At 39.1% G+C, this 27,359-nt stretch overlaps 1 protein-coding gene across 1 annotated transcript in view; it reads right to left on the minus strand.

The window, feature by feature from the left end:
- Positions 1-319: 319 nt before the first annotated feature.
- The window catches only part of LOC126592133 (uncharacterized), a 29,026-nt gene continuing 1,986 nt past the window's right edge, over positions 320-27,359 (minus strand). Inside the window, exons 3-5 of the mRNA XM_050257884.1 lie at positions 20,681-20,790; positions 18,480-18,789; positions 320-397 (exon numbers count right to left, since the gene is read on the minus strand). Coding sequence (XP_050113841.1) covers positions 320-397; positions 18,480-18,789; positions 20,681-20,790 — 498 coding nt within the window. The remainder of the gene's footprint in view (positions 398-18,479; positions 18,790-20,680; positions 20,791-27,359) is intronic.

The raw sequence follows: 27,359 nt of genomic DNA on the forward strand, positions 1-27,359 counted from the left end.
TCTACCATTATGGAGACCCCTTATGAGCAATCACTCTACGACCTTGTTGTCCCCCGACACGATGTCAACCTTGAGAACAATGGAATTTTCGCCATAGATCAGATATGGGAAACTCTAATGGAAGTATGTTTATCTTTGGAAGACATTTGAGAAAGGCCACTAACCAAAGAACCGACAAGATTGCTAACTTGAAGATGCGACTGAAAGACATTGAAGACAATGTATCCTGTTAAGAAGGCATCGGTCCAGGGAACGCCTACTCAGATCCCAACAAGAATCATTGATTTGAGCCCAGACATACAGCCCCAATAACCTGCTCCTAAAACATGACGCAGAATGTCCAGAAGGCTTCAGGGTCTTCACCCAACACATCTGAATCCAAAACGTCTCCACTACTCTACAAAACCAGACCACTATAAGAAGATAGAAGACTAAATAGTACGTATTCCACCTTACTCCGAAAGGCATAGTCTTTGGATAATTATCCATCCTCAAGGGGAACAAGTTCCTTTCAAATGCTTAGTTAAAGACTATTGTGGGACCATGATTTCTAAGACCGGAGTTAGTGGAGTGGAATACATTTACCTATAAAATTCGGTCATGGACTCAATAGCTTCGACCAGAGCTGAATTAACGGAGCAGTGGTGTCGCCATCATCCTGTTCCAGAGCAGTGGTCGAAGTTCAATCGACTTCACTGAGAATGACCATGCTTGTTCCACAAGATGTGAAGATCTAATCCGGTATAGAATCAGCCAAATTCTCTATATGTCTTAGAGTTCATACAATCTAGGAATTGGCGTGCACAACAAATAATCACACTCCTAAAGAGGATGCAATATCTACTTCTAAATATCCTCTAGAATTTTCCCGATTAGAATAAGTATTCTATCTTGAAAAGATCTTTCTCCCAACTGATATAAATACACTCTTCTAGGGTTCGTCTCTGGTAGAGCATTCATCGCACCTATATTCTCTTGTCCATTACTTGAGTCTTATACTTGCTTACTAACTTGACTTTCTGAAAGCCTTTGGCCGACACACACACACCCCATCAGTCTTAGGCTTGTTCACGGTTGGTTGTTGTTTTACAGATTATTCGGATTTGTGCCTCCATATTCACGACGTTGTGTGAGTTTGGTTCCTACACAAACTAACCCGTTAAGATAAATGTTGTTTGTACCATACTTGACCAATCCCAAAACTACAGAGCACTGGTCAACGTTATAGCGTCAAGGACCCAGAAGAGTTTCCCTCAAACCAAGAGGCCAATCACAACATGACACGTGTCGATATCAGAAGTCAATCATAGCGTGACATGTGTCAACATAAGAAGCCAATCACAACACGACACGTGTCAATATCAGAACAAAGCTAGAAACTCTCTTTTATAAAAAGAGATCATTCTCCCACAATATTTCCTAATGTCATTTGTACTAAATCATTCACTAGTACTCACAAAATGAGAGCTTGAACCTATGTACTTGTGTAAACCCTTCACAATTAATTAGAACTCTTCTACTCCGTGGACGTAGCCAATCTGGGTGAACCACGTACATCTTGTGTTTGCTTCCTTGTCTCTATTCATTTACATACTTATCCACACTAGTGACCGGAGCAATCTAGCGAAGGTCACAAACTTAACACTTTCTGTTGTACCAAAGTCCCCACTAATTTTGTGCATCAACATTTGGCGCCGTCTGTGGGAATCGCACTTATTCCTACTCTCTTCAGCTTTGTCAAGCTGGTTTCCATCATTCGTCCACTCTCTTTTAACCAGGCATCCCTCTCCAACATAGGGAGTGAAGGAAGCCACAGCATGTAGAACGACACCCCCTCGCACCTGGTGCGAAGCAACGAAAAAAGGAAAAAAATAAGTTTGTTTTTCAGGCTAAAGTCGATGAGCTGGAGGCTCAAAACAACAAGATAGCGATGAAGAATGCGATGCTCCACGAGGCTAGATATACTAAAACACACGAGCTCATCACCCTGTGGAAGTCAACCATCAACTGGGTGCCCCCTAACATGGAAGGTCATTTGCCCTCGACATGGGTATTCCTGTTGAGGAGCGAGCTACTCATCGAAATGGCAACCAACATGAGACTTCTCTCAGCCCATTTGTTTCGACCCGAAGTAGGAGGAGTGGAGGAAGGCACCTCCTTACGGAGTGGAAGGATCGAAAGCCGTCTTTCGCGACTGTCGAGACTTCCTAAAGCAACGTCGAGACAATCTCATCCATGTAAGCTCGAAGATCAATGACCTAAGGGTCTTTGAAAGACTCGGTCCCCTCCCATGTCCCAGGCCGGCTACCAATTTGGGGAAGGAGAAACAAGTCCTAGAGAAACACGAAGGTATAGGGGATTCAAAGATGTTCCGACAGACATACTTTGGAAGTCAGTACGGCGAGTCTAGGGAAAAATCACATGCTCTTGATCAAACCTTCCTACTTCTAAAAGGAGATGGATATTTACGAAAGAAAGCTCAAGTGGTACATGACTCCACTCAGGAACCTCTTGTTATACAGCTCCTTAAGGAAGTAAACAAGTTAAAGGCCGAACGACAAGCTGAGATATCTGATTGGAACCAACCTAGGCCTGGCCCTCTTACAAGGAGGATCCTCGACACTGATGCGATGAAAGTTAAGCACTCAAATTAAACCCTCTTGTTGTCAAATTGTAGTATAAATGCAAGTAGGGATCGTTCTAAACCGGGGATTAGGAGGGCTTGTTAAAACCTCTAAACTTACTCAAAAACATAAAAACAAAGTTAAAAACGTTTGAATAGAGTCAAGGGACTCAAAACAGATTCTAAAGACTCAAAACAACTTAAAAACACTCAAAACTGCCTAAAAACACAAACTGGGTAGATTTGACTTTAACACAACTTTGGACGAATTTAGTGTTTTGACTTAAATCAAAACACTCTAAAACACAAACAAAACAGACTTTAAACACTTTGGAACAAGAAAGTAAAATGGGGGTTTTGATTTGGATGAATTTGAAATAAACAAGCAAGTTATAAAACTAGGCAGATTATAAAATGAATTTGAAAAATAAAATGATGGATGGATTAGTTAGAGGTCCGTTCTTCACACATGACACACTTGTACATGAATCGATTTCCAATTGCTTTTCAATAAACTATGATACTCAACACCCCAGATTAATCGTGATGCACAAATTAACTCTCAGATTTTCCTTTACTCATTGAATTGGATGAATGCATGCGACAACCCAAATCATTCTCTAAAAGTCCCCTATATGAATGCATAATAGAGATACAATTAGAGATCATTACATTCAATGAAAATCATAAATGTTGACGAGGCAATTATAACTATGAATGCATGATACAATTGCCAAGAATTCAATTAACGCGATTTTGATAGACAACCTTCACTACTCATGAATATAAACTTGTAACGATTAGGTGAAACTCATTTATATTCTAGCATCTAATTCATGCATGAAAACTAAGTATGCATCCTTAATAACACATACAAGAATCAGTTATGAATAAAATAGATAATTGAATTGCAATCACAACTTATCAAATCACAATTGGAAGAAATCAATTCAAATCTCAAGCATGTTCATGGCTTCAAACTTCCCCCTAACTAAATAAGGGTTTAGCCACTCATAATTGCAACAAAATTAGAAAATAACAAAGTAGACATTGAAAGCAAGAACGGAGTACACCTAAAACGCTCCAATGTTCCAAGCTTGAAACGCCAAAGACCTTTGTTTTCACCACCTTGTTGTAGCACAAGTGTCTAGGATGTGTATGGATATATGGATGGAATGGATTTGCATGGCTAAGAGATGAAAGTGTATGGATTGGTGAGATGTAGTATGGCTAGATGAATGGATGGAGGTCACGGCAAGGAAATTGTGTTTGTGAATGAAGTTGTGAGATGTGAAATGTAGTGTCTTTGGATGATGGCCCCCTAAATTATGGTGAAGGGTAGATGTATTTATAGGCTAGGGAGAGGAGTGTATGGAGTTGTAATGAGTGGATGTAATAGGTGTAGTGGGTGAGTGTTGTGGTAATGAGTGGATGTAATGGGTGTAGTGGGTGGATGTTTGGTAATGAGTGGATGTAATGGGTGTAGTGGATTAGTGTTTGGTAATGAGTGGATGTAATGGGTGTAGTGGGTGGATGTTTGGTAATGAGTGGATGTAATGGGTGTAGTGGATGAATGTTTGGTAATGAGTGGATGTAATGGGTGTAGTGGGTGGATGTTTGGTAATGAGTGGATGTAATGGGTGTAGTGGGTGGATGTTTGGAGAATGGATGTGTTGGGTGAAATGAGTGGATGTGGTGGTAGGTGAATATGTTGGGTGAAATGAGTGGATGTAGTGGTAGGTGAATGGATGTGTTGGGTGAAATGAGTGTGCTAAAATGGTAGGTGAATGGATGTGTTGGATGTAGTGGTAGGTGAATGGATGTGTTGGGTGTGTTGGATGTGTTGGATGTAGTGGTAGGTGAATATGTTGGGTGAAATGAGTGGATGTACTGGTAGACACGGGGCTTCGGTCAATATCATGTTTGCTGAAGCTTTCAGGGCATTTAATGTAGCTGAACACTTGCTCGATCGCTCGATTTCTCCTCTGATAAGCTTCTCCGGTGATATTATGCAACCTTTAAGGAGCATACACTTACCTTTCACCATTGGTACAAGCCCTTACATAGCTACAATTACCACTAACTTCCTGGTGGTTGATTGCCCAATAGCATACAATGTCATCTTTAGACGCACAGACATCAATGATCTCAAGGCTATGGTATCCACATATATGTTGTTGATGAAATTTCCAACCCCCCTATGGCAATGGTTACATCAGAGGAGATCAACTTAGTGCATGACATGTTACAACACTTTAGTCAAGTAACAACACCTGCCTGTGCCCAAGGAAACCCTTTATATACATGACCAAGTCATAAAGATCAGCCCGGACGAAACCAACTTGGATCTTCACGGTGGCAACAGTCAACCCGACGATCCTCGAGATGACTCTTTCACCCAACAAACATAACCCGCTGAAGAGTTGGAGAATGTCTCTATCTCAAAAGATTATCCAGATCGTATGGTGAACATTGACACCACCTTGTCACCACCAATTCAGTTGGCATTGATCTCTTTTTTACAAGAGAACACTGAGGTCTTCGCCTGGTCATACGAGGACATGTTAGACATCTCTCCCGATATCATCTGTCATCATTTAAGTATTGACCCTAAGACTAAGCCAGTGAGACAGAAGCGAAGATCTTATGATGCTAAACGGTACGAGGCAATGAAGGCAGAGGTTGAAAAACTCAAAGGCATAAGCTTCGTCCTCGAAGTCAATTATCCAACGTGGGTAGCAAAATTGTCATTGTTAAGAAGAATCCAACGAGGCATTGAGGCTAATCCTAAGAAGATTAAAGCAATCCTCGACATGAAGGAACTGATAACTTCAAAAGACATCTAGAGCCTTACTGGCAAGGTGGCAACCTTAACTAGGTTCATCTCTAAGGCCATAGACAGATGTGCTCCTTTCTTCAAGGCACTTAAGGGAAGTAAGAAGTACATTACATGGATTAATGAATGTGCCGAGGCATTCAAGAACCTCAAGGACTACATAAGTAAAGCCCATCTGCTCTTCAAACCTGAGATTGGTGACACTCTCATTATCTATCTGTCGGTATCGGCTTCAGCAATAAGTTCTGTTCTCATTCGAAAGGATGGTAATGTCGAACGGCCTGTCTACTACGCTAGCAAAGCCTTACAAGATGCGAAGACACAATACTCCAACATTGAGAAATTGGCTCTAGCATTGGTTATGTCTGCTCAAATACTTCGCCTTTACTTCCAAGCACACTCCATCATCGTGCTTACCAATCATCATCTTTGATAGATACTCCAAAGTTCTGACACTTCGGGGTGAATGATCAAATGGGCGATATCATTGGGTGAGTTTGACACCTCCTACCAACCAAAGCCAGCTGAGAAGGGCCAAACAGTGGCAGACTTCATCGCCGACTTCACATATCATGTTGACATTGTTTATACGCTTAAAGAAGTGGTTTCATTACCCTCAGAAGCTCAGAAAATAGAACCAATAGCCCCAACATGGAGTATATATGTTGATGGCTCGTTTAACCAACAAGGTTGTGGAGCAGGACTAGTCCTTAAGACCCCTGACAAAGTGGTGATGGAGTATGCTCTTCGTTTCAAATTCAAGGCGTCGAACAATAAGGCCGAATATGAAGCCCTCCTAGCAGGCTTACGTTTGGCCAAACACCTTGGGGTTAAACGAATTGATATCTTCAGTGACTCCCAATTGGTAATTAACCAGGTCACCAACAACTTTGACGCTAAGGATAACTTCATGGCAGCATATCTGGCACAAACACAATTGTTGCTCAAACACTTCCACTACCAGATCACCCAAATTCCTCGAGCGGCAAACAGTCATGCAGATGCTTTGGCTCGCCTCACCTCAGCGGTGGAAGACAAGATTGGGAGAAAAATTTAGGTCGAAATGTTGGCAGCACCAAGCACCATGGCTGCAGAAGTGTGCAACTTACAACAGGGGGATAGTTGGATTACCTCGATTTATAGATTCGTTGCTCATGGCACCCTTCCAAATGACAAAGTCCAAGCTAAGCAGATTCGATACAAGTCTACCCGTTACTTGATCATTAATGACCAACTCTACAAGCAGGGTTTTAACCTACCATACCTAAGATGCCTTACGCCCACGGAGGCGGAAATTGTCCTTCGGGAAATACATGAAGGAGTATGCAGAGATCATGCTGGATCTCGATCCCTAACACACAAGGCTTTTCGCCAAGGATATTACTGGCCAACACTCCACCAAGATGCCATCAGAGTATCCCGCTCATGTGATAAGTGTCAACGTTGCGCAATTATTCCTCACTCCCATCTCGAGCCGCTCACTCATATGATCAGCCCTTGGCCTTTCGCCCAATAAGAACTTGATTTGATTAACCCAATGCCTGCAGGGAAGGGCAAGGTCCGCTATGCAATCGTTGCAGTTGACTACTTCACAAAATGGGCCGAAGTAAAACCCTTGGCAACCATTACTGAAGCAAAAATATAAGACTTTGTATAGAAAAAACATCCTTTGTAGATTCGGCATTTTCAATGCGATAGTCATTGACAACGGGCGATAGTTTGACAACAATAAGTTCAGGATATTCTGCTCTAAGTTCAACATCAACTTATGTTTTGCCTCCCCAGCTCATCTCTAGTCTAATGGACAAGTTGAAGCCATCAACAAAATAATCAAGCAAACTTTGAAAACCAAGCGGACAAGGCTAAAGGTTGTTGGCCATAATTTGTACCCTAAGTTCTTTGGTCATGCTGCACTTCGTATCGGACGTCAACAGGAGAAACCCCATTCTCACTTGCCTTTGGTACAGAGGCAGTTGTCCTAGTTCAGCTTGAGCAAGCAACGTTCCAAGTCCAGAACTATGTGCAAAGCGAAAATGACAAACAACTTACCCTTAACTTAGATCTAGTCGAGGAACACATAAACCATGCTCACTTGAGGAATGTCGCCTATAAGCAGCGCATCTCCAACTACTATGACTCAAGGTCAAACCTCATTCTTTCAAAGTGGGGGACTGGGTATTGAAGAAAAGATTACTCTGCGACAGAGTCCCAAGTGAATGAACACTTAGTCCAAACTGGGATGGACCATTTGAAGTTATTGGCATCAGTCGCCCTGGCTCCTACAAGCTTAGAAGCTCCGACGGCAAGACCCTTGGCCATCCATGGAACGCTAATCACTTGAAGTACTATTACAAGTAAACTCACATTGTACAAGTGTTAAGCTTCAGCCGTTCAACATCCTATGTAACGAAGACCATTTGGCATGAATTCAATAAAGAGGTGATTTAGACAACTTGGTCCTAATCCTCTTACATTCCTAGCAGTGAAACACTCGGGTTCAAAGCTTTAACATGAATGCTTCCAACATGAAACAAAGTCTAAGTATATGTCAACAAGACTATACAAATAAACGAACAGCTTCACAGTATATTTGTTCAATCATATATTCCAACACATTCATACGTAAGCTAACTGTGCTTTGAAAGGGTTCAACATACTTTGTGTCATTCGACACTTGCTACAATGTGCCTCGGCACCTTGCCCTTATTCTCACCAACTAGGTGATGAAGGAACTTACCTTCGTGCCACCAACCAGGTGATGAAATGTACAACCCATACTCTAATATTATTTGGCAACTTGCCACTTTTATCACCAACTAGGTGAAGAAGGAACTGATCTTCGTGCCACCAACCAGGTGATGAAATGTGATGAAGGAACTCACATTCGTACCACCAACCAGGTGATGAAAGCAACTCACCATTCATTCCACCAACTAGAAGATGAATGGTACAACTTGTACATGTGAACTCCTAGCATTCGCAAATAATAAAAAACCCTCAAGCTTTAACACTCAACTAGGGGAGCACTTATGCCCAACAAGAGTTATAGTTACCAACAAAGTCTTATTGCAAGCCAACAACAACTTCAGTGCATGGTATACGAAGATCAAGCTATTCAGCCATCTTGCATCTACTTCAAACATTTCTCCTCTGTAACAATGCAAACACTACAACTCGAAGCTTCACACACCCTTCATCAATACTGTTCGAAGCAAATTCAATTTATATGGTTCATCCAAACCTTCGACTACTATAAGGTGTGGCTTGTATATATTGTCTCTCCTACATCTTCAAATTTCCAGTTTTCCCTAAAAGAAGATCGAAAAAGGGAAATTGGGAAATCCAACAAAGCTTCATCAATGGAGGACAACTACAAACTTTCAAAAGCTTCACACACTCTTGATCAAGACAGTGTGAAGTAAAACCAATTTATGGTGGAAATCAAAAGCTTTATCAATGGAGGACAACCACAATTCTCAAAAGCTTCACACACTCTTGATCAAGATAGTGTGAAGCAAAATCAATTTATGGTGGAAATCAAAAGCTTCATCAATGGAGGACAACCAACAAAGCTTCATCAATGGAAGGCAACTACAAATCTCAAAAGCTTCACACACTCTTGATCAAGATGGTGTGAAGCAAAATCAATTTATGGTGTAAACAAAGCTTCATCAATGGAGAGCAACTACAAATCTCAAAAGCTTCACACACTTTTGATCAAGATAATGTGAAGCAAAATCAATTTATGGTGTCAAAAAGGCTTCATCAATGAAGGGCAACTATAATCCTCAAAAGCTTCACACACTCTTGATCAAGATAGTGTGAAGCAAAATCAATTTATGGTGCCAACAAAAGTTTCACCTCCAAAGCTTCAACACCAAAGCTTCACCTACAAAGCTTCACCTACAAAAGCTTCAACTCCAAAGCTTCACCTACATAGCTTTACCTACAAAGCTTCAACACAAAAGCTTCACCTACAAAAGCTTCACCTACAAAGCTTCACCTACAAAACTTCAACTACAAAAGATTCACCTACAAAAGCATCACCTACAAAGCTTCAACTCCAAAACTTCACGTACAAAAGCTTCAACTCCAAAACTTCACATACAAAAGCTTCAACTCCAAAAGCTTCACCTACAAAAGCTTCACCTACAAAGCTTCAACACAAAAGCTTCACCTATAAAGCTTCAACTCCAAAACTTCACATACAAAAGCTTTACCTACAAAGCTTCAACACAAAAGCTTCACCTACAAAGCTTCAATTCCAAAACTTCACCTACAAAAGCTTCAACTCCAAAGCTTCATCTACAAAGCTTCAACACAAAAGCTTCAACCCAAAAGCTTCACCCACAAAAGCTTCACCCACAAAAGCTTCTGATGCGAAAATTAACTTAACACACAAATTAAACCCTCTTGTTGTCAAATTGTAGTATAAATGCAAGTAGGGATCGTTCTAAACCGGGGATTATGAGGGCTTGCTAAAACCTCTAAACTTACTAAAAAACATAAAAACAAAGTTAAAAACGTTTGAATAGACTCAAGGGACTCAAAACAGATTCTAAAGACTCGAAACTGCCTAAAAACACAAACTGGGCAGATTTGACTCTAACACAATTTTGGACGAATTTAGTGTTTTAGTTTGAATCAAAACACTCAAATTACACAAACAAAACTGAAATTTAACACTTTGAAACAAGAAAGTAAAATGGGGATTTTGGTTTTGATGAATTTGAAACAAACAAACAAGTTATAAAATTAGGCAGATTGTAAGACAAATTTGAGGAATACGATGATGGATGGATTAGTTAGAGGTCCGTTCTTCACACATGACACACTTGTACATGAATCGATTTCCAATTGCTTTTCAATAAACTATGATGCTCAACACCCCAGATTAACCGTGATGCACAAATTAATCCTTAGATTTTCCTTTACTCATTGAATTGGATGAATGCATGCGACAACCCAAATTATTCTCTAAAAGTCCCCTATATGAATGCATAATAGAGATACAATCAGAGATCATTACGTTCAATGAAAATCATAACTGTTGACGAGGCAATTATAACTATGAATGCATGATACAATTGCCAAGAATTCAATTAACGCGATTGTGATAAACAACCTTCACTACTCATGAATATAAACTTGTAACGATTAGGTGAAACTCATTTATATTCTAGCATCTAATTCATGCATGAAAACTAAGTATGCATCCTTAATAACATATACAAGAATCAGTTATGAATAAAATAGATAATTGAATTGCATTCACAACTTATCAAATCACAATTGGAAGAAATCAATTCAAATCTCAAGCATGTTCATGGCTTCAAACTTCCCCCTAACTAAATAGGGGTTTAGCCACTCATAATTGCAACAAAATTAGAAAATAACAAAGTAGACATTGAAAGCAAGAACGAAGTACACCTAAAATGCTCCAAAGTTCCAAGCTTGAAACACCAAAGACCTTTGTTTTCACCACCTTGTTGTAGCACAAGTGTCTAGGATGTGTATGGATATATGGATGGAATGGATTTGCACGGCTAAGAGATGAAAGTGTATGGATTGGTGAGATGTGAAAATGTAGTGTCTTTGGATGGAGATGGAATCCAAATTATGGTGAAGGGTGGATGTATTTATAGGTTAGGGAGAGGAGTGTATGGAGTTGTAATGAGTGGATGTAATGGGTGTAGTGGGTGAATGTTTGGTAATGAGTGGATGTAATGGGTTTAGTGGATGAATGTTTGGTAATGAGTGGATGTAATGGGTTTAGTGGATGAATGTTTGGTAATGAGTGGATGTAATGGGTGTAGTGGGTTGTGGTAATGAGTGGATGTAATGGGTGTAGTGGGTTGTGGTAATGAGTGGATGTAATGGGTGTAGTGGGTAGATGTTTGGTAATGAGTGGATGTAATGGGTGTAGTGGATGAGTGTTTGGTAATGAGTAGTGTTTGGTAATGAGTGGATGTAATGGGTGTAGTGGGTGGATGTAATGAGTGTAGTGGATGTAATGGGTGAAGTGGGTGGATGTTTGGTAATGAGTGGATGTAATGGGTGTAGTGGATGAATGTTTGGTAATGAGTAGTGTTTGGTAATAAGTGGATGTAATGGGTGTAGTGGGTGGATGTTTGGAGAATGGACTTCTTTGCCACATTAACCCTTTGGACCTACAAACACATGAAAATAGCTTAAAATACTAAAATAACTACGAACTAACAACATAAATGCCAAGAAACAAGCTAACTAAGTCGCATAAATATGCTCCTATCAAATCCCCCCACACTTAGCTTTTGCTAGTCCTCGAGCAAAACAAAACAAACAAAACAAAACAAAACAAAACACAACCTAGACCTTTCAACAATTGCCTCAGGGATTTTTAATGAAACATGACATGTTAAAAATCATCATTCCCACAGATTTTGGTCATCCTTACACTTTAGCACATACTTATAGTCACCACTTGCTAGTTCACAATTAACCAATTAAAACGATGTTTTGAATGTAGTAACATGCCTTAGAGAATTTACTCAATTCCTTACAAGATACTCTCTATTTTCACACACATTTTCTGACTATACATCCTACACTAGTTATATGTGAGAAGATTGACGTAAACATGAAAACGAACACTCACATATATGTATAACAAAAAGGGCAATTTTCTGGAGTTATTCAGCATGTTTAGATATGATCTCATGAATAAAATGCTACTACTTAGATGCAAGAACCAGTGACACCATATGCTCAAACCAATTCCAAACTCCACATATTGAAACGCATAACACTCAAGATAAAGTTAAGGGTTGTAACGGGGTTTAAGGGTAATGGCTAACAAAGAAAGGATAAGGATAACAAATGTTCTGAAAGCAATAGCAAGCAAAGTAATGAAATACACTTGGAATTCACTTATTAATGCAGAAATTAACTTTTAAACACAAAGGGAAGATTCAAGCAACACTTAGGGCCGAATTCAATGTTTTGGACCCTTTCTCCAACAAACAACACTTTAGAGCTCTTTTTTCACATATTTTTCAACTCTTTTTCACTCTTTTCACAACTTTTCTTCTTTTCATTCTATTTTCCACGAATGTTTCTTTTTTTCTTTTTCTTTTCTACCTGTGTCTTATTAAGGACTTTGGCGCACACACACACACACACACACACACACACACACACACACACACACACACAGAGGAATCACTTCCCCCACACTTGTTTTTCTGCAAAATTTCAACAAAAGGAATTCCTTCTAAATTATGTTTTACTATGCTTCAAGAACAAGGGTATGGATGGTCCTAATCTAGGCTAGGTGAGGATAGTGTGGGTTAACAAAGAACATAGGCTACAAAAGGCTCAACGGCGTTAAACTTAAACATAATGAAATAGGGCACAGTAATTTGGCTGTGGTGGTCACTACACAACTTCATCTTGAATATGTGTTATGCAAATCAATAGCATGCTTTGAATGAAATAGGCTTGAGTTCTAGCATTTGGAACTAAATGATGAAACGCTTTCTAAGTAGCAACCAAGCAAAGAATATTGAGATCATGCAACGACTTTAGAAAACAATAGTGCACAGATTATTAACTCTCCAAATAAACGTTTAGGCTCAAGCCTCGCAAGGTTATAGCGTTCATTTGAGTTCCTTCCTTCAAGCATGTTACAAAAATTGATTTTTCCTTTATGATTGCATGTGAATTCATAAATTATAACCACAACCAAGCATACACCAAAGAGTAAATCAAATTTTCATCCATGTTTATAACTCTCTTTAACAGTCATGTAATTAAAAACCAAATCCTCATCATTGTGTTGGAAGGTACCCTAAGACACAAATAAACATACAAAAACAACTCTTTTTGGGTTTTTCAAAACAATTTTTCAAATTTTTATGAGATTTTCGGATTTTTATGTCAAAACACACTGAAACACTCCAAAACAGCTTAAAAAAACTTAAAATAGCAAGGAACAACACTAGAAGTAATGGGTGATAAACTCCTACGAATTTCATGCAAAACAATGGTTACCCCCCCCCCCCCACACTTAAATCAAACATTGTCCTCAATGTTTCAAGCATAAACTCACACAAAAACAAGAAAATAAACAAACAACAAATAAACATGACAAGTATAGCAAAGTAAAAAAAAAACAGACAGAGTAGAGTTTAAGAACGCAAATCTGGTTTTGGAGATAGATGATCTTGTTGACTTTCCACAACTTTGATCTCGAACTGGTTTGGAATTTTGGGCGAGAAATATCAGAGTTCCTTGGTTTCAAATCAGAATCCTTCTGCTGGGTTAATTTGATTGTGCAGTCTGCATTCTTCTTTGCTTGTTTCTTCTGCATGGCAGGCAGGCACGAGGTAAAGGTGTTGGTCTGTTTCTTTCTTTAATCTTTCCAAGTGCCCACATCTTGCTTTCTTTCTCCTTGTCCCTAGTTGAGGATGAATTAGCACATTATCTCCACATGCTTCGAGGTATCATTTTCACTTCCCTTATTTGTTCCCTAGGCAGATGTGGTAGACAAAGAGGAAGCATAAGATGTTGAAGATGAGTACTCGAGAGCAGGGCTAGGTAAGCAATCAGGAAGGGGTTCCAGGCAGTCGGTTCCAGATCGGAAGATTGATACCAAGTGCTGGTTGATTGCTCTCTTTCTCCTTGTCCCGCAGATGAAAACAACGACAAGGAGAAGGACAGGAAGAAAGCATGATATGAGATACTCTTGCTTTCAACCTTCATGATATGAAATACTTTTGCTTTGGATGAGTTGTTTGCAGAGGTACCCCAAGGAATAAAGAACACTGAGTGACTCGAGAGGCTTCGTTGAGAAGGCATTCTCGGAGATGACGGAAGGTTTTGTATGTCTGCCTTGCAATGGAGGGTGAAGGGTGACATTTATAGGAATTAATAACCGATACTATTCTTTCACTCTTGTCAGCAACCGTTGGATGATTTAATAGTGAACTTCACGTGCTTTCTACTTCACAAGAGATTTTTGATAGATTGCCCGTAATTTCTGCAAGGCTGAGTGTGCATGTGACAAGTGCTGACACGTTTGGAAAAGCAAGTGCCTCTTCGATATCTGGAATCGGCTTTTCGACAAACTACCCGTGATTTCTGCAAAGCTGACTCTGCATGTGACAGATGTTGACACGTCTGGAAAAACGCTTCGACAAATTGCCCGTGATTTTCGCAAAGCTGACTCTGCATGTGACAGATGTTGACACGTCTGGAAAAGTAGATGGTTGGAATTGATGCTTCGACAAACTGCCCGTGATTTTCACAAAGCTTACTCTGCATGTGACAGATACTGACACGTCTGGAAAAGCAGATGCCTCTCCGATATCTGGAATTGCCTTTTCGATCTCTGAAATCCCGTCGAGTGCAGAGGTTGCATGTGACAAGTGCGGACAAATCTGGAAAAGAAGATTGGTCGTGGTTTCTGAGCAAGCCCAGCTTTTGAGAAAGCTAGCGCCTCTTTGATTTTTGAGTTGGCCTCTTCGATTTCTAAGCTCGCCTCTTCGATCTCTGAAATCCCATCGCGTGCTGATTTTTATAGAGGTACGCAGGATGTTCAAAGCACACTTGAATTTCTGCCTGTAAAACTCCCTTCTTGCACTTCTACGATCTTGACTTGTCCGACCTCTTCTTTCTTTAACACCTCTGAAAATGTCTAGCCCATCCGACCGTCGTTTTGACTTGAATCTTGGTGAAGAGGCAGTCCCGCCTTCTCCAGACAACATATGGCATCCATCATTCATATCCCCTACTGGTCCCTTTACCGTTAGGGATTCAATGATGAAGAATGATATGACAGCTGCGGTGGTGGCCAGGAACCTTGTCACTCCCAAAGATAACAGACTACTTGCCAAACGATCTGATGAGTTGGCTGTTAAGGATTCTCTGGCTCTCAATGTGCAGTGCGCAGGTTCCGTGTCTAATATAGCCCAACGCCTATTTGCCCAAACCCGTCAAGTTGAATCATTAGCGGCTAAAGTGATGAGTCTCAAGTAGGAGATTAAAGGGCTTAAGCATGAGAATAAACAGTTGCACAGGCTTGCACATAATTATGCTACAAACATGAAGAGGAAGATTGACCAGATGCAGGAATCTGATGGTCAGATTTTACTTGATGATCAGAGGTTTATAGGTTTGTTCCAACAGCATTTGCCTTCGTCTTCTGGGGCTGTACCGCGTAATAAAGCTCCAAATGATCAACCTCCGATGCCTCCTCCTTCTGGGGCTCCGCCAACTGCGGAGGCTTCGCCGACTACTGAGACTTCTCCTAAGCAGCCTTTGTGAAGGGCTCCCTCTTGTATTTATTTGCTTAATGTTCATTTCCTTTTTTATGAATGTAAAAATACCTTGAATAACTATCAGTGTTTCAAAAATAAACCCACACAAAAAACAATTAAACAAGCAACAGATAAAAATGACAATCATGGCAAAATAAAACTACAGAAAAGGGAAGGTTTTTAGAAATGCAAAACTGATTTTGGAGCAATTCAAAAATCTTCCTTATTTGAATACATGGGTTGCCTCCCAAGAAGCGCTTGCTTTAACGTCTTCCAGCCGGACGATACCTCCATTTAAGCTTGTACAAGGCCCACGGCATGGATGGGTACATTCTCCACGACATGCTCCTCAAAGTGCTCACACATTGAATCCTTGAACGAAACGGGATAGTAGTCATTCCTGATTTTGGTGTGTTGCTTCCAACAATCGATGTACCCTTCCCTACTACCTTCATTCGATTAGGTACCTGCACCATAGAAGGTAACAACCTATTAGTTGAAATGGGAATTGAAATTGGGTTAGGTGACGTACCAATGTGCTGCAATGAAGTGGCAGCACTATCAACAAATGCACAAGGATTGCTCTCAGTCAGAATTGGAGTTTTGAGAGGTGTGGTCGTGCACTCCTTGTTGTTCACTCTAATTTCCTCCTCGATGGTGGTTCGAGGTACTTTCTTTTTTATTAGTGTTGAACGTTTCTGCCCTATATTTTCAATCACATCAATGGCACAACAAAAACGAACATCATTAGTATTCTCAACAGATTCAGGAATATTAAATCTAATCATATCACCACCAAATGCCATAGTTACTGATCCTTTGGCTACATCAATCTTGGTTTGAGCTGTTTTCATGAATGGCCGTCCAAGGAGGATGGGCAATGTAGGGGAGTGGTCCGACTCGTCCATTTCAAGCACGTAGAAATCCGCCGGAAAGATTAAGTGATTGACCTGCACTAAAACATCTTCCAAAACTCCCTTTGGATAGGCATTAGAACGATCGGCCAATTGTATAATCACACCATCATTTTTCAATTCGCCTAAGTGCATAGATGTATAGATTGAATAAGGCATGATATTTATAGATGCACCTAAGTCTAACATGGCCGATTCAAAACGAGTATTACCAATTACACAAGGAATGGTAAAACTTCCCGGATCTTTACATTTAGTGGGCAATTTACGTTGTAAAACAGTTGAGACATTTTCACTTACCTTGACAACCTCTTTGCTCGAAATTCTCTTCCTAGTTGTGCAAAGTTCTTTTAAAAACTTGGCATACCTTGGAACTTGCTTAATTGCATCCAAAAGTGGTAAATTAACTTGAACTTTTCTAAACGTTTCCAAAATATCCTTTTCAGCCTCCTCCTTCTTTGATTGCATAAACCTACGAGGAAAGGGTACATTTGGAGGAACAACGTTAGAATTAATCAAAATTGGAACTTCCTTACCTTTGTTGGCCGAATTGGATGGTTTATGAGCTTTTGGGGCCTGCGGCAAAGGTGTTTCCACCCTTTCCGTGGGGGTGCTTTGCTTCTCCTTTTCAATTATCAACTCTTCAACCTCATTGGAACGTGAATTGGACGGTTGGGGATCAGATCCAACTTGTTTTCGACTTCGCAAACTTATGGCTTTTGCATATTTGAATCCTCCCTTCGGGTTGACAACGGTTGAACTAGGCAACTTACCTTGCTCTCTGAATTGTCCTACAAACTCCGTAATCTGCTTAATTTGCTTCTCCATTTGGTCCACCCTTTTGTCTTGGTTTTGCATTGCTTTGGCTTGATTTTCTTGCCCCTGAGACAAATTGGTGAGTAACTTAAGAAGTGTCTCATTATCTAAAGATGTGAGGTATTTTGGGCAGGTTGTTGTGGGGCTTGTGTTGGTGTGTATTGCTTGGTATAGAAGCCTGGAGGTTGCTGCCTAAAGCCTTCTTGTTGTTAGGGTTGTTGGGGCTCCCTCCACCTGAAATTTAGATGGTCTCTCCAACTTGGATTGTACGTATTAGAATATGGATCATTCCTTGGCTGGTTTTGGCCTTGAAATCCAATTGCATTGGCACTTTCCCATCCACCATTTTCAATCAATTGCGGGCACTTTTCAAAGGCATGTCCTTGGATAGAACACACACCACATACACTTGGTTCTTTCATCCTCATTCCTTCGGCCATCTGAGACACAATGGAAGTAAGATTAGCTAATTGCGATTGAATGTCGGATATGAAACTTACCTCATTCACTTGCTACCGTGGGGTGTCCCCTTGACCAACGCCTTCATATTGTTGAGCATTCAATGTTTGATTAGTAATTAAGGTCTTGGTAGCCATAAGTGTTTTGTCCACCAAGGCTCATCCCGTTGAGGCGTCTAGCATTTGGCGTTCAATTGGTAGATGCCCTTCGTAGAAATATTGAAGAAGAAGCTCATCTTTCATCTGGTGCTGTGGACATGAAGCAACAAGGGTTTTAAAACGCTCATAGTAAGTGGGAAAGGATTCACCTTGGTTTTGCTGAATGCCACTAATCCTTTTGCGTAGTAGAATGACTCGAGAGGTTGGGAAAAACTTCTCCAAAAATGCCCGTTTCATACTCTCCCATGATGTGACAGTTCCGGGGGCTAGCTCATAAAGCCAATCTTTAGCCTTTTCTAAGAGAGAAAAGGGAAAAGCCTTCATTTTCAGAATGCTTCCATCAACATTCACAGGGGTCATGCTCAAGCAAACAACCTTAAACTCTTTCAAGTGTTTATTAGGATCTTCCATGGACATCCCGTGGAACTTAGGAATGTGATGCAACAAACTTGATTTCAATTCGAACTCGTACGTCTTCCCTAGGGCTGCCATGTTGGGATCTTCCTCTACAACCTGTGCCATGGGTTCCTCTTGCTCTTCTACTTTGTCTTCTCCAAGATCTGGTGCAGGTTGAAATGGTTGGGGTTCTTGTTGATTCCTTGCTCGTCTCAAAGTTCGTTCAAAATCATCGTCAAAGTCACGGATGTGCTTATGAATAGGTTGAGAACTTCGAATCATAAACCACCTAAAACAAGAAAACAAGTAAAGTCATCAACTAGGAACAAAAACACATGAAAATAAACAAAAAGAAATAACAAGGGATTAGCAAAATTGCTAATCCCCGGCAACGGCGCCAAAAATTTGATGCGAAAATTAACTTAACACACAAATTAAACCCTCTTGTTGTCAAATTGTAGTATAAATGCAAGTAGGGATCGTTCTAAACCGGGGATTAGGAGGGCTTGCTAAAACCTCTAAACTTACTCAAAAACATAAAAACAAAGTTAAAAACGTTTGAATAGACTCAAGGGACTCAAAACAGATTCTAAAGACTCGAAACTGCCTAAAAACACAAACTGGGCAGATTTGACTCTAATACAATTTTGGACGAATTTAGTGTTTTGGTTTGAATCAAAACACTCAAATTACACAAACAAAACTGAAATTTAACAATTTGAAACAAGAAAGTAAAATGGGGATTTTGGTTTTGATGAATTTGAAACAAACAAACAAGTTATAAAACTAGGCAGATTGTAAGACAAATTTGAGGAATACGATGATGGATGGATTAGTTAGAGGTCCGTTCTTCACACATGACACACTTGTACATGAATCGATTTGCAATTGCTTTTCAATAAACTATGATGCTCAAACCCTAGATTAACCGTGATGCACAAATTAATCCTCAAATTTTCCTTTACTCATTGAATTGGATGAATGCAGGCGACAACCCAAATTATTCTCTAAAAGTCCCCTATATGAATGCATAATAGAGATACAATCAGAGATCATTACGTTCAATGAAAATCATAAGTGTTGACGAGGCAATTATAACTATGAATGCATGATACAATTGCCAAGAATTCAATTAACGCGATTGTGATAAATAACCTTCACTACTCATGAATATAAACTTGTAACGATTAGGTGAAACTCATTTATATTCTAGCATCTAATTCATGCATGAAAACTACGTATGCATCCTTAATAAACATACAAGAATCAGTTATGAATAAAATAGATAATTGAATTGCAATCACAACTTATCAAATCACAATTGGAAGAAATCAATTCAAATCTCAAACATGTTCATGGCTTCAAACTTCCCCCTAACTAAATAGGGGTTTAGCCACTCATAATTGCAACAAAATTAGAAATAACAAAGTAGACATTGAAAGCAAGAACGAAGTACACCTAAAATGCTCCAAAGTTCCAAGCTTGAAACGCCAAGGACTTTTGTTTTCACCACCTTGTTGTAGCACAAGTGTCTAGGATGTGTATGGATATATGGATGGAATGGATTTGCACGGCTAAGAGATGAAAATGTATGGATTGGTGAGATGTGAAAATGTAGTGTCTTTGGATGGAGATGGAATCCAAATTATGGTGAAGGGTGGATGTATTTATAGGCTAGTGAGAGTAGTGTATGGAGTTGTAATGAGTGGATGTAATGGGTGTAGTGGGTGAATGTTTGGTAATGAGTGGATGTAATGGGTGTAGTGGATGAATGTTTGGTAATGAGTGGATGTAATGGGTGTAGTGGGTTGTGGTAATGAGTGGATGTAATGGGTGTAGTGGGTAGATGTTTGGTAATGAGTGGATGTAATGGGTGTAGTGGGTGGATATAATGGGTGTAGTGGATGTAATGGGTGTAGTGGGTGGATGTTTGGTAATAAGTGGATGTAATGGGTGTAGTGGATGAATGTTTGGTAATGAGTAGTGTTTGGTAATAAGTGGATGTAATGGGTGTAGTGGGTGGATGTTTGGAGAATGGATGTGTTGGGTGAAATGAGTGGATGTAGTGGTAGGTGAATGTGTTGGGTGAAATGAGTGGATGTAGTGGTAGGTGAATGGATGTGTTGGGTGAAATGAGTGTGCTAAAATGTTTATTTATAGGGAGAGGATGATGCACAAACTTCAAATTTCGTCCATTCCTTTTGCTCCAAGCATATGCCATCCATTCCCTGCCCAAAAAAGCTCCAAAATGCTCCAAAATGCACTTCTTTGCCACATTAACCCTTTGGACCTACAAACACACGAAAATAGCTTAAAATACTAAAATAACTACGAAATAACAACATAAATGCCAAGAAACAAGCTAACTAAATCGCATAAATATGCTCCTAGCAAGACACCTCCTTCGTCAACTCCCTCGACCGGAGACTTGGGAGACTCCTACCATATGCTACTACACCTTGATAATCGGAAGTCTCACGACCACTCAGTGACTTGGATTTTTCAAGTCTTCAACCGAGAAGCTTTCCTCACTCGGGAAATTAAGGGAGCACTACCTTAACCTATATGTTTCACTCACAAAGCTTCAACATACAAGCTTCAACAAAAGAAAAATTCAAAGAATTTAGTGAAGAAGGCTTTGGTGTATTTAACACAATACGTTGAAATGAAGCAAAACTTATTTATTGATATCTCTGATAAGTTACAAATATGTACATATACATGAATCAAAATAAACAAACAAGAGGGAGCCATCACAAAGGTTGCTCAGGAGAAGTCTCAGCAGTCGGCAAAGCCCCAGAAAAAGAAAGCACCGGAGGGTGATCATTCAGAGCCTCAGTACTGGGCAGAACCCCAGAAGGAAGAGGCACCTAAAGTTAATCATTTGGAACTTCATTACGCGGTACAGCCCCAGAAGACGAAGGCAATAAATGCCTTTGGAATAAACCCACAAACCTCTGATGATCAAGTAAAATCTGACCATCAGATTCCTGCAGCTGGTCAAGCTTCTTCTTCATGTTTGTAGCATAGTCATGTGCGAGCCTGTGCAACTATTTATTCTCATGCTTGAACCCTCTAATCTCCTGTTTGAGACTTATCACTTCAGCTGCCAATGATTCAACTTGGTGGGTTCGAGCAAATAGGCGTTGGGCCATATTAGACACAAAACCTGCACACTGAACACTGAGAGCCAGATAATCCTTAACAGCCAACTCATCAGACCGTTTGGAAAGTAGTCTGTTATCTTTGGGAGTGAGAAGGTTCCTGGCCACCACTGCAACGGTCATATCATTCTTCATCACAGAGTCCCCAACGGTAAGATGACCAGTAGGGGATAAGAAGGATGGGCGCCATATGTTGTCTTAAGGAAGCATGGCTGCCTCTTCACCAAAGTTCAAGTTAAAATGACAGTCAGATATGCCAAACATTTTCAGAAATGATGAAGGAGAAATGAGGTCCAATAAATCTCTGAAGTACGAAAATAAGAGGAAAATTCCTACAAGCAATAACTCTCTGAACGTACTTCTTGCACACAATTGGTGCCCCTTTAAAAGAACAGGCAACAGGGCCGTTTGTTTAAAAATCGAAGAGGCACCACTCTCCCAATTTCGAGAAGTAGATTTTTCTGAGTAAAATATGTCGACAATCCCCACATGCAACATCAGCTCATCGGGTACCACATATAACTTTGCCAAAGATCTCTGACAAAGTTTAGACACATAAATTTTGAAGGTCCAGCTACCTTACCATTACCCACAAGGGTAAAGAAACATCATCACTGCTTGATAACTGGAAAGTCCATATGTGTGTCAGCCTCTGTGCTCTGTGGCAAGGCAGATTGGCAAAAATGCCCAACCCTTACTCACATCGAGAAAACACTCCCAACAGGATTACTTGCTCAAAAATCAAAGAGGCACCGCTCTCCAAATCTTGAGAGCCAAACTGCCACCAGGATTACTTTCTCAAAAATCGTTTCTCAAAAATCGAAAAAGCACCGCTATCTGAATCTCAAAAGCCAGACTCACAACATGATTGCTTTCTAAAAAATCGAAGAGTCATCGCTCTCTAAATCTCGAGAGCCAGATCCCCAATATGATTGCTTGTTCAAAAATTGAAGAGGCAACGCTCTCCGAATCTCAAGAGCCAGATCCCCAAGAGGATTACTTGTTCAAAAACTGAAGAGGCACTGCTCTCCAAACTTCGAGAGCCAGATTTCTTTGGATAAAATTTGTCTACAATCTTCACATGCAACATTAGCTTTCTAGATACCACAGACCACTTTTTCAAAGTGCTCTAACAAAGTTAGAACACGTGAATCTTGCAGCTCTCACTACATTGCTATGACCGAGAATGATAAAGGAATAGTGTTACTACTTGCTGTTGGGACAATTCCTATATATGTCGACCTCCATCATCCACAGACAGGCAGACTTGCAAATAAAAAAAATGCTCAAATTTTCTTCACATCCGAGAGGGCACTCTCAGCAGAGTTTCTTGAAATACTCAGCTTTTTTTCCCCCCAATAATACCTTTGCAAACAAGTCATACTAGAGCAAAAGTATCTCATATCATTAGGGTTAAAAGCAAAAGTATCCCATATCATTAAGGTCGAATGTACTCTAGATTTGATGGACTTGTTTTGACCTCAAATTCTTGAGTCGACCTTGTACTATGGAGGAAACCAGAAAACCCTCTAGCCCAATTCAAGAATAAGCCTGTGGAAAGTTACTTCTTTAAAAGCAAAAGTATCTCATATCATCTCTTCTCCTTTTTCTTCTCTTTATCCTTTTTGCTGCCTGCAAGATAGGAAGAATGAACAATCAGCCGAAACTCGAAATCAAACTTATGATCTGGGACTGATTGCTTGGAACTCTGTTTACTTACTTTGTCTGTCACCTCTTTCGGCAGATCTCCTAGCTCGTTGACTTGGGGGACTCCTACTACATGGTTTGTATTGCGCTTGACCAAGCCCGAAACTACAAGTAAGCTTCAAGTGAAATTGATACATTACCTTGTGCATCTCCACCGGTTAAAGATACCACCCCTGGGTGGAGGAAAAATACTTCTAGAGAAGATGCCACATCTACCTATGAGACAGATAAGGCAAGTAAAAATGATATCACACTTCGGTACTTAGAAGTTTCATGATTACTCAACGGCTTGGATCTTGCAAGTCCCCAACCGAGGAGCTTCCCTTACTTGGGAACTTAGGGGAACACTATTTGTACCATACTTGACCAATCGCGAAACTACTGAGCACTGGTCAACGTTATACTGTCAAGGACCCAGAAGAGTTTCCCTTCAACCATGAGGCCAATCACAGGGCGACACGTGTCGACATCAGAAGCCAATCATAGCGCGACACGTGTCAACATCAGAAGCCAATCACAATACGACACGTGTCAATATCAGAACAAAACTAGAAACTCTCTTCTATAAAAGGAGATCATTCTCCCACAATATTTCCTAATGTCATTTGTACTAAATCATTCACTAGTACTCACAAAAGGAGAGCTTGAACCTATGTACTTGTGTTAACCCTTCACAATTAATGAGAACTCCTCTACTCCGTGGACGTAAGCAATCTAGGTGAACCACGTACATCTTGTGTTTGCTTCCCTGTCTCTATCAATTTACATACTTATCCACACTAGTGACCGGAGCAATCTAGCGAAGGTCACAAACTTAACACTTTTTGTTGTACCAAAATCCTCACTGATTTTTTGCATCAACACATGTCACTCAAATTGAACCCATTAAGCTAATGGGTCACCCGTTTCACCTGTTAACACCAATTAATAATTTTTCTTTTATTTTGCATTCTTATACAAATTACACATATTTAATCAAGATTTCAAGCATGGAGGTCCAACACATTTAGAAGTACCCAACACAAAAAGTTAATAAGTCTTGCAATTTGCAATACAAATATGATAAAACATTGTAACCTAGAAAAAATGATAAAACCTTGTTAACTAACATTCTGAAATCATATTAACTAACAATACTCCAACATCATTAATAATATATATTTACAATTTTCCAAATCAAATAATTAATAAAACTCCATAAGCATAAGGGACATAATTAATAAAACTCCAAAAGCACAAGGTTTGCGAAATGTGATCAAGTAGCATAGTTATAAGTTGTGGGGCATGCTGTCTTTAACATCATAAAAACTGTATCACCCAAATAGATCTTCACTTCAAAGAAGAATGTAAAAAACATCACAATTCACAATCGAAATATTTATAGAAAAAAGGTGTAAAACATGATAATACAAAAAGTACAAAGCAACCATCTTATAATTCTCATGAATTAAAGCAGTAAGGGAATAGTTGCAGCAAAAAGTAGGCTCAGAGAAAGGAATTAGAAAGACCCTCTGCTCATACTAGAAAATCTAAAACTATCTTTAAAAGAACAAGTGAAATTGCATACCATTTAGAACTACATTTTAAATCTAATTGTTAACCTGATCCAACCCACCCGTTGAAATTAGCTTTGGGTGGATGCTTAACAAGTCAGGTCGTTAACAGATGAACTCGTTAATCACCTGTTAAATAACATGTCATTTTGGATCTACCTCGAAACCCATTAACACTCGTTTAGTAAGGGTGTTTGTGTAATTTTAATAATGACCAAACATAATCGTCACTCATCACTCCTCAGTTCAGAGTTCCCCTTTCGATTGCGGGATGAAGCCATCCAGGATTAAAGCCCCTCCCTTGACTACCTCGTCTATACAGTGATCGCTTCTTGATCGCCTACGCCATCGACTGCTTCGGCATCAACCTTGTACACCCACCTAAAGTTCCCTTCCTTAAGCAACTTTCATTTCACAGTCCTCTTTCTCTTTGGAATTTTGTTTGAGATTCTGTCTTTCTCTCTCTCCCCCTTCTTCTCAATCTCAATGATCTTTTGTTGTTTCAGAAATTTGGGAAGTTTCAATTTCTTTCTGGGTTTATGTTTGTTCTGCCTCTAATTGAATATGTTTTTGTTGATCATCCTCAAAAACATGACATGAGTTGTTCATATTTTTCTCTTTGCTTTGATGGGTCGATACTTAAGTTTCCATATTCTAGAAAGTTCAATTTTAATTTTAATTTTTGTATTTATAGATGTTGTTTTCTCTTTTAAGAAGTGACAATTTCAAGTTAATTTCAAAGATTAAGATGGTATGTAGCTTGAAGATGACCATGCCTCTACTAATTTTTTGCATAGCTTGCAGTGGTTCATAAATTAATTTGATGGTGAAATCATTTCTTTGAATACGATTGTTGCTAGTTATGAGCAAAATGATTAGTTGTTGTGTTTCTGTATCTTTAGGGGGTGTAGTTAAACTTGAATTTAAAAGGATTTTTAAAAGACTTTATAATCCTAATATAGTCAACCAATGGATTTTAAAGGATTTTTAGAATCCATGTAAATCTAGGTGTAGTCAATGAAAATTTTAATAGTTGGTTTTAAAATCCATCCAATTCTAGATGTATTAAAAAATTAAAGATTTTGCAAGATTTCGTTAAGTTGCCGATTTTGTGGGTTAAGATTTTGCAAGATTTCAATAAGTTGTTAGATGTATTTGACAGTTAAGATTCAATGTTGCAAAATCTATCAAAATCCATAGAAATCTGTTATATGAATCTTCTCAAATTTTCCAAAATTCATATGGATTTTGTAGAAGTCTACACAATCCTATGAAATCCATCAATTATCAGGATCTATTAAAATTATCTCAAATCCAAGTTTGAGTACACCTCCCCTTAGATTCAAGGCAACTTTAAGTGGTATGAATTTTTATGGTGGTGAAACTTTCTTCCTCTTTATTGTTTGCATGAATAACATTCTCTGAGATTTTTATTTTTTTAGTACCATTTTCATTGAACCTAATTACCATTATTTATGATTCCTGCTGGTTTCATTTTGAATTGGTGCAAGCATTGAATTATAACTGCCTATTATTTTTTGTTATTCATCGTTGGTTTTCGTTTATGGTTCATGCGTATGGATCCTGATGAAGAGGACATTGAAACTATAGAAATGTCAACAATGAATCTAAGTGATACACAAGGTACAACAATTGCAACAAGTCTTTCAAAGAGAAAGAAAAGGCATACGAGTGGGTAAGAAACGTCAAAAGAGATCTCGTATTTGGAATTTGTTTGATGAATTGCTTGTTGGTCATGGTAATAAACAACATAAGAAATGTAAAAAATGTGGGATAGTTTATGCATATGATAATAATTGGGGGACAAAAACCATGTTCATGTAATAAAAAAAACATCAATATGATATGAAGAAATCTCAAGTTAGATTGCATTATCCTCAATTTAATCATGATATTTTTTTTTGAATTTTTGATTGAGGTTATAGTTAAGCATGATTTGGTTTTTAGGTTTGTTGAATATGAGAGCATTAGAGCTTTATTTAAATACATATCTCCTAATATCAAACTGCCATGTAGAAATACCGTTAAGAAACATGTGTCGAGGATGTTTGAAGATGAAAATGTAAAACTTCGAGATTGATACAATTGAGGGAAGAATTTGTTTGACATCTGACGTATGGTCTTCTGTTGCAATTGATGAATATCTCACACTCACAAATCACTTTGTTGACAATAAATGAAAAATGCACAAAAGAATTTTAAATTTTTGTCAGGTCTCCTCCACAAACAGGTGTTGCTTTATCTGGAAAAAAAAAAACTTAATGAATTGTTAATTGATTGGGGAATTGAAAAGAAATTATTTTTCATTACTTTTGATAATGCATCTGCAAATGATATTTTTTTTTTTTGCGCTATTGAAGAAACAATTGAATTTTAGAGGTTTGATATTAATGGATGGAAAGTTCTTCCATTAA

The sequence above is a fragment of the Malus sylvestris genome, chromosome 12 (assembly GCF_916048215.2).
Source record: "Malus sylvestris chromosome 12, drMalSylv7.2, whole genome shotgun sequence".
In the NCBI taxonomy this organism is placed as follows: Eukaryota; Viridiplantae; Streptophyta; class Magnoliopsida; order Rosales; family Rosaceae; genus Malus; species Malus sylvestris.